At 25.1% G+C, this 9121-nt stretch overlaps 1 protein-coding gene across 4 annotated transcripts in view; it reads right to left on the bottom strand.

Annotated features, from left to right (window-relative positions):
- Positions 1-9121, bottom strand: part of LOC117174141 (rac GTPase-activating protein 1-like) — a 45977-nt gene that overhangs the window by 2274 nt on the left and 34582 nt on the right. For all 4 annotated transcript variants that reach the window (XM_033362950.1, XM_033362951.1, XM_033362949.1 and 1 more), the window contains 2 exons: positions 8474-8771; positions 3773-3948 (listed from right to left, as the gene is read on the bottom strand). In XM_033362950.1, the coding sequence (XP_033218841.1) occupies positions 3773-3948; positions 8474-8771 (474 nt within the window). The remainder of the gene's footprint in view (positions 1-3772; positions 3949-8473; positions 8772-9121) is intronic.

The raw sequence follows: 9121 nt of genomic DNA on the forward strand, positions 1-9121 counted from the left end.
GGGTTTACTATGGTTTTCGGGGTCGCCGAATACAAATCTGGCGTCCTTTGACTTTTATCGCGTCAGGTTCAAGGTCATTGGAAGGTCATTTGAAGGTCAAATAGAGAAAACCTATAACATATTTTTTTCAGCGTTTTCTCTCGATTTGACCTTTCCATGACCTTGAACCTGACGCGATAAAGGTCAGCGGACACCAGGTTCGTAATCAGCGACCCCAAAAACCTATAACATATTTTTTAAAAATTTTTTTACCGGTTTTTCTCGATTTGACCTTTAAATGACCTTCAAATGACCTTGAACCTGAAGCGATGGAGTTCAACGGATGCCAGATTCGTAATTAGCGACTCCAAAAACCTATAAAGTATTTTTTTGGATTTTTTACCGTTTTCTCTCGATTTGACCTTCCAATGACCTTGGACCTGACGCGATAAAAGTCAAAGGACGCCAGATTTGTATTCGGCGACCCCGAAAACCATAGTAAACCCGAGCTAACCTCAGAATACATGTTTAAGAGTGTCAAATCTCTCGAAAATACAGTTGTTGGGTAGTGGTGTTTCCTATATTTGTAGGGAGGGTGGGGGTGGCTGGGGGGGTGGAGGGTAGTCCGTTTAGCGTCCAATCGACTCGGGATACTTATAAGATACTACCATGATTTTTTCAGATTTTTTGGTCCAAAAATAAATTAGGCCAAAAACCGGCCTTACCGACCCTCCCCCTTTATGTACTTTGTTAACAATGCGTCTTTTTTAGTAGACATTAATTCTTTTTTTTTGAACACTTATAAATTTAGTTAAATATTTTGAACTGAATATTTATTTATTTTTTGTTGAAAATTCATATTATTGGGTTGAAAATTTAGCTAATTTATGGAAAATTATTCATTTTGGTTTGAAATTTCAACTATTTGGTACTAAATTAAACTGCTATGTAGAAAATTCGTATATTTCTTTAAAAATAATTCTACCCAATGAAAATTTAAGAATTTTGTTTCAAATTCAATTGGCTAATTGAAAATTAACTTTCTATAAATTAATCTGTTCGTTTGAAAATTTATGTACTCGTGGAGAATTCGTCTTTTTTGTAGAAAATTCATCGGTTTGGTTGAAAATTAATTTCTTGAACTCAAAATGTAACTGTTTCATTTTTAGTTGAAAATTGATCTTTTCTAGTTTAAAATTCAACAATTTGGATGAAATGTTGTCTTTTTTAGATGAAAGTTTAACCATTTCGTTGAATATTCACGTATTTCGTTAAAAAATTGATTTTTTTATCATTTTAGTTGAAAATTCATCTCTTAGGTTGGAAATAAAATTATTTGGTTGCAAGTTAAACTCTTATGTTCAAAATTATTTTGTTTGTTAAAGGTTCATTTTAATTAAAAATTAATCCCTTTATTTGAAAAATGAACTGTTTGAACTTGTTTTTTCTTTGGATGTTTTTGGTAGAAAATGATTTTTTTTTACTAAAAATATAACTATTATTCGAAATTAATCTTCTTGTTTAAAAATTCATATTTTTTGTTGAAACTTGAATTATGTATTGAAAATTTAACCATTTTGCTTAAAAATCAACTGATTAGTTTAAACAATTTGATTGACAATTTTGCTTTCTTTCTTGACTAAAAATTTGTTTATTTATTTAAAAATTAATCTATTTCGATTGAAAATTAAATTTCTTGTTGAAAATTCGTACTTTTGGCTGAAAAATTCAACAATTATGTAGATTTATAAATTTAGTTGAATTTTTTGAACTGAATATTGAATTATTTTGTTGAAAATTTATATTATTGGGTTCAAAATTTAGCTAATTTATAGAAAATTATTCTTTTTGGTCAAATATTAATATTTTGCATTTAAAAATTAAACTGTTTGTTTGCAAATGCATGTACTTTGTGGAAAATTCGTATTTTTTGTAGAAACTTTATGGTTGGAAATTCAGCTTTTTGACCTAAAATTCACGTATTTAAAAAAAATCGATTTTTTTTTGTAAAAAATTATCTTTAACTTTAAAAGTCAATCTTCTTGTCAGAAAATTATTTTTTTTCGGTTCGAAATTCAAGTATTCATGTTAAATATTTATAATTGTAGTTAAAGATTCAAATTTCAGGTTGGAAATAAAATTATTTGTCTGGTAGTTTAAATCTTTTGTTAAAATTTTTTTTTTTTAAGGTTCATCGTTTGAATTAAAAACTTTTTTTTTTAATAAGCTGTTTGATTAAAAACTTGTTTTTTCTTTGGATGTTTTGATAGAAAATTATTTGGTTGTTTTAACTGCAAAAGTAACTATTATTTAAGTTGAATATTCCATAATTTTATTCGAAAATTTATCACTTTGCTTGAAAATGTAACTATTTTTTTGAAAGTTTTGTTTTGTTGGTGCAAAGTTATTTTTTAACTATAAATGTTACTATTCCATTTTCGATTCAAAAATATTATCTTTTTAGTTCAAAATTCAACTACTTCTTTGAAAATATGTCTGCTTCAATTAAAAATTAAACTATTCCATTATAAATTCATGTATCTTATTGAAAAATTGCATTTTTTCGTAGAAAATTTAAATTTTTATTTCAAAATTAATTTTGTAGTTTAAATTAACTTTTTGGTAGAAAATTCATATTCTCAGGATAAGAATTTAACTGATTTATAGAAAATTTTTCTTTTTGGATTGAAAATTATTCAATTTGGTATAAAATTCAACTAATGCTTGATAGAAAATCAAACTGTTTAGTTACTGAAATTTACAGCAAAAGAAAATATATAAACTGAAATTTAATAATAAAATAAAATTTGGACTGAAAACATCCAAATACTGAATTGAAAATCTATGTAATTTCTTAAAAATTTGTAAATAATAATGATTTCCAACAAAGAAAGATAAATTTCTAAGCAAATAGTTGAAATTGAAAAAAAAAAGAAATTCACAAGCCGAAAAGACGATTTTTTTTAAAGCAGCTAAACTTTCAGCAAAAAAGTTCATTTTCAAGCAAAAAGACAAATTGTTTAAAAGACAGTTGAATCTTCCACAAAAAAGTTTAATTTTCTAATTAAAAAGATGAATGTTCAATCAAAAACAGTTGCATTTTCAACGAAATAGTTGCAATTGTAATCAAAAGGGACGGATTTCCAACACAATGGTTGAATTTTTAAACAAATAGTTAAATTTATAATCCGAAAGTGCCATTTTTATAGTATACAATTCCAGTTTCAACAAATAGATCGTTTTCAATCAAGAAAGATGAGTTTTCAACCAAATAGTGGAATTAAAAAGTTAATTTTTCAACAGTTTCATTTACAACCAAATTAATAAATTTTTAAACAAATGGTTGCATTTTCATGCCAAAAAGACGATTTTTTAATGAAAAAATGTAAATTTTCAACAAAAAAGTAACTTTCAATCCAAAAGGATAAAGTTTCTATAAGGGAAGTTTCTTTAAAACAGGGAAAACAAGAAGAATTCTTTTAAAAATTTTAACTCAAAAATATCCACCAATTAAGGCTTAGAATTCCGAAAAAATAAAATTGAATACGGATCAAGAAATTAAAAATTGTTCAATGCCAAATGCTATTATTATCAATTTATCAAAGTATAAAGCTTTAAGGAAGAATTATTAAATCTGAAAAGTTTCCTCGAGATTAAAATTTAAAATAAGTTTAGAGAACTTGAAAAAAAAATCGGAAAAAATTCGATTAATCGCACTTTTTCTTAAAAAAATAAGAAAAATTACAAAAGTTAGACTATCCGAGCCCTGCAAATAAAAAATTTGGATACAAACCTCGTTCCTAGTGGCGTATGGAAAAATCCACGAGAGGCTGTGCGTTTCAAGAGGGATTCAGTAGACGGTGTATGCCTAAGTGTATCCGTCCTTGGTGTTCCGATTCCACTCAAACTTTCGGAATTCACAAAATTAGCCCAATAATCTGAGGGAATTTTTAACAAGTTCTCGACGATCTGAAAATTAAAAAGTTCTAAGGTCCCGAACGACTTCAAATTTAAATGTCAATAAATTAAATTCAAAATAAGTCAAAACTTAAATTCCTGTTTATCGTCCAACATTCAAATTTAGGTACAAGAAATTCTTGAAAATTAAAAAATATATATAAGAACCTAATAAACACTTAAAGTGGAACTATATTTAATTGTAAACTTAAAAAATTGAGGCTTAGCAAATTTTTTAATTCAAAATTTAAGTTAAGCACCATTAGACAACGCAATTTTTAATTTTTAGTAAATTAAATAATTCATAGATTTCTGGCTAAAAAATACAAACCCATTCTATCATTTTCAATATACGAAATTAAAATTACTCCCGTCTTTCAATTCACATTAATAGAAATGTGAAAAAAAGCATTTCCGTCTTTCAATTTAGTGTAAAATTGAAAATAAAATGTTTCTCTCTTTCATCTAAATGTTAAAAACACAAACAATGTTACCAAAAAATGGCCTTTTTAATTCAGAAAAAAATGACTAACAAAAATTTCAATCTTACCAACTCAATAAAAAAAATTTTTTAAAAAGGGCTTCTCCCAATTCAGGAAAAATTGAAAAGTTCCCCTCTTTCTTCTGAACATTAATAATACCAAATTTGCCCCCGTCCAATTAAAAAAAAAATATAAAAAAAATTGGCCTCTTCCTATTCAGAAAAAAATTGACATATCAAAAATTTGCTTCTCTCCAACTCAATAAAACAAAAATTCAAAACAGAAGCCTCTTCCAATTCAGAAAAACTTGTAAATAAAAAATAATTTCCTTAAACTTAAACTTAAAAATAAAAAAGGTTAAAAGTAAAAAAATTGCCTCTCCCAATTCAGAAAACTTAAAAATAAAAAATAATCTCCTTAAACTAAAAAAAAATGTAACAAATAAAAAAATGGACTTTCCCAATTCTGAAAAATTGAAAACAAGAATCCCCCCCTTCCAACTCAATAAAAATATTTTAAGAAAAAGAAAATTTCATTCTTTCAAATCAGAAATAAATTTTAAATAAAAAATTCTTTCCCTAAACGCAATAAAAATGTTAAATGGAGATAAATACTCAAAATTACGACCATTCCAACTCAATAAATAAGATAAAAACAAACAAAGGCTTCTTCCAAATCAGAAAAAATTTAAAATCAAAATTTTCTCCCTTCCAACTCTATAAAAATGTTAAAAATAAACAATTATTCTTCTTCCAGTTCATAAAATATTAAAAACCGAAATTTCCTTCTTTCCAACTCAATAAAAAAATATTTTTTTAAGTAAAAAACATTTCGAATATGAAATGTTCGAAATCTTTGGGAAATTTCTGTGAAATCTGAAATCTTTTGAAATTAATTTGGACATCTTTTTTATTCGTTTGAAATCATTAAAATATTTTTGCTCAGTGTGAAATCTTTTTAAATCTTAAAATCTGGTTTAGTTCAAAACATTTTTTGAAATCTTTAAAATCTTTGGAAAGCCTTAAAATCTTTGGAAATATCGAAAATCTTTGAAATCTGGTTTACGCGCCTTTTTCAAATCTTTGGGAAATTTTTGTCAAATCTTTTGAAATATTTGTAAAATTTTTCTGAAATCTTTTCAAATCTTCGAAAATGTTCTTGAATTTTTGGAATTCTTGAATTCTTCCTGAAATCTTTTGTATTCATTTGAAATTATAAAACTATTTTCAATCTGTGTAAAATCTTTTGAAATACTGTAAGTCGGATTTACTAAACCTATTTAATTTTTATTATCTCTTTCCAATCTTTTGAAAGTTTTAAAATCTTTGGAAAAGTTCGAAATCTTTTTCAAATATTTGAAATCTTGTGTACATGTCTTTTTCAAATTCAGAATTTTAATTTTTTTCAAAAATTCTCCATTTCAACCTCGAAAATACCTCGTTTCAAAACAGAATAATAATTTTGTTTGAAAAATTCAATCTTCCATTAAGAATCGTTTATTCTCCTGGATGAACTCCAAGAGTTGATTAAAAAGTGAAAATTCCCTGTTCAGATCCAGAATTTTAATTCTTAAAGAAAATTTAAATTCCACTCAGAAATAAAATTCTTTTGAAAAAATCCCTGTTCAAATCAAGAATTTTAATTCTTCTCGAAAATTCTCCATTTCAACTAAGAATTAGAATTTCTCTGTAAAACTCCCTGTTCGAATTCTCAAATTTAATTATTTAATTTTTAAATTAATTTAAATTCTGCCGATTTAAAGAAATTTTCTTAAAATCTTCTACATCCATTTTTGAAAGTTTTGTAAATCTTTTTAAATATCTTCTTAAAATTAATTTATTAAAATAAAAAATCCTTTTAAATTTTACTAGGAAATGTTTTTTATTCAATATATTATTTTGAAGTTATTTAAAAATTAAAAATAGTTTATAAAGTTTCAATATGATACAATTAATTGCGGCACTAAATAGTTAAATGTCGAGTAAAAAAATCAATTTTTAACTAAATAGTTGAATTTCTAACTAAAAAAATATCAGTTTTCAAACTAAAATGAAATATTTAAATTCTCAATTACAATAATTAAATTTAAAAAATAATAAAAAATATAAATTTTCTACCAAAAATACGAGTTTTCAACAAAATACATGCATTTTTAACGAAATAGTTGAACTTTGCACTAAAAATGATACCATTTTCAATAAGAAATTTTATTTCAACAAAAAAAACAACAATTTTTCAATAAAATAGTTCAATTTTCAATCCTAGATGAATTTCAAATAAAACATCAATTTTCGATCAAAAATGGAATAGTTAAATTTTCAAAAAAGAAAAATTAATTTTCAACAAAAAAAACAAACGAATTTTTAACAAAATAGTTTAATTTTCAATCAAAAGGAGGAATTTTTATCTAAAATTAAAAATCTTTAACTAATAAATTGAATCCACCCAAAAAGACGAATTTTTAACTAACAGAGACAAATTGCCAATTATATAAATATATAATAATAGAATATTCAATTAGAATAGTTACATATTCAGTAAAATCAAAATAAAATTAACAAAAACCAAAACAATGTTTAAAAGCATAGTTAAATTTTTGAACAAAGTGATGAATTTTCGACTAAAATGATGAATCTTCAACTAAAATATTGGAATTTTCAACAAAAAAGATCAATTTTCGAATAAAATTACGAATATTTAACTAGAATACTTGAATTTTTAACGAAAAAGAGACATTTTCAAATCGGGAGATTAATTTCTTACTTAAAAAGGACGATTTATCAACAAAATAAATTAATTTTAAACGAGAGTTAAATTTTTAAATAAAAGAAAGACAAATTTTCCACTAAAAGGGGCAAATTTTCAACCGAATAGATGAATTTTGAACTAGAAAAGATTTATTTCAAATCTAAAATGTAATAATGGAATTTCAAACCAAAAAGATGAATTTTTAAAAATTAAATCTTAAATCTGCAACTGGAATAGTTAATTTTTTAACCAAAAAGATGAATTTTCAACAAAAATGTGAATTTTCAATCAAAAAGATTAATTTCTACTAAAAAAGACGAATTGCCAACAAAATACATGAATTTTCAACTACAAAAAATAAATTGTCAACCAAAGAGATAAATTTTAATTCAAGTAATGCAGTGTTCAAATGGAATAATTACATTTTCAATTTATAAAATTTGATTTAAAAAAAAACTGATATACAACAAAAAAATTAATTTTTAGCTAAGGGAAAAACGAAATTTCAAAAAAATATCTCAGTTTTCAACCAGAAATCAATTTTCATTTAATGTGATGAATTTAAATTTTTATCAAGATTTTAACATTTAACTTATTAAATGGATGTTCTTAAAAAAAAGGATTGTGAACCAAAAAAAAATTCTGAACCAAAAAAACTAAAAAAGATTTTTCTGTCAATAAGAGAGAGAAAATATTGCAAAGAAACCGGTAAATTTCTATTTACAGGCAGTTTTAACGAGATACTTGAATTTTCAACTAAAAATTGTCAATTTTTGAACGAAAAATAGAATAATTAAATTTTCAGGCTAAAAAAAATCAATTAAAAAAAACTCAACAAAATAGTTAAACACAGTAATAGAAAGCTATTTTCACAAATAAATAATCTATTTTATTTTATTTCATATTCATATTTAAAGAAAAATTAAACACACTCACGAAAAAATTCCCTGACTTTAAACTTTTTAAATCTTAAAGTACAATTAAAAAAAAAATCATGAATTGATTTATATTCACAGAATTTTAAAATTCTTATATTGAAATGTACACTTAAAAATTAAAAATCTAAAATGTAAAATTGTCAAAGTGAAAAATTTTCGAATTACGTATTCTTAACTGAATGATAACATAATTGAAATAGATCAAAATTAAACCAATTATTTAAAAAATGGTTAAAATCAAAGTTGCGAGGATTTTTTGTTCTAAAAATTGGTAAAATTCCCAGTAAAAAAAAATAAATTTCTCCTTTTCTTCATTTCCAAGAATGTTGTCATTTAAAAAATTTTACCCTGATAATTATCTCAACTTACAGTAGCTTGTGTTTTCGTTTCACTGAGCATTGAGGTAGCAGTTGGTTCCTGACAACTGTAACCAACTAAAGTCGGGCCGAATATTTTCGCCAGATTGCTTATCGGCATTTTACACTCAGCGCTGCTGGAAACTCTTTGCAAATGGAGTATCAAAAATGCGAGAGTGTCTCGGTTTGGTTGCGGAAGTTCCGAAATTGCTTGATAAAGTGCAGCATCCGCATCTTGCTTATCAGAAATTGTCGTGGCTCGAACAAAATCAGCCCACAAACCAACAGTGATTAAAGGTTCACGTAGCGTTCTAAAATAGACAAATCAAAATTAATCTTCAAATTTAAGACTTACGGCAGTTCTCGTGCCAAAAATTAGATATCTGAAAAAAATAGTATTTCTATGCTTTTAAGAATCAAAATATTATTACTGATGCAATTTGAAATAAAAAACATGATTTTTTAAATTAAAAATTTTAAAATTCACAACTAAAAAAAAAACAATTACACAGGCCGACAAAATTTGACAAAGGTCCGGAACCAGAGACCAGACCTAGTTTACCCGAAGGTTTTTGCTGCGCTGAATCCGAATCCGACCTCAGAAAAATTCCATCACCCTCAGTTTTCGAGATATTGTAACCTAAATGTGCAAAAAACACCG

Source organism: Belonocnema kinseyi, chromosome 6, assembly GCF_010883055.1.
Source record: "Belonocnema kinseyi isolate 2016_QV_RU_SX_M_011 chromosome 6, B_treatae_v1, whole genome shotgun sequence".
NCBI lineage: Eukaryota > Metazoa > Arthropoda > Insecta > Hymenoptera > Cynipidae > Belonocnema > Belonocnema kinseyi.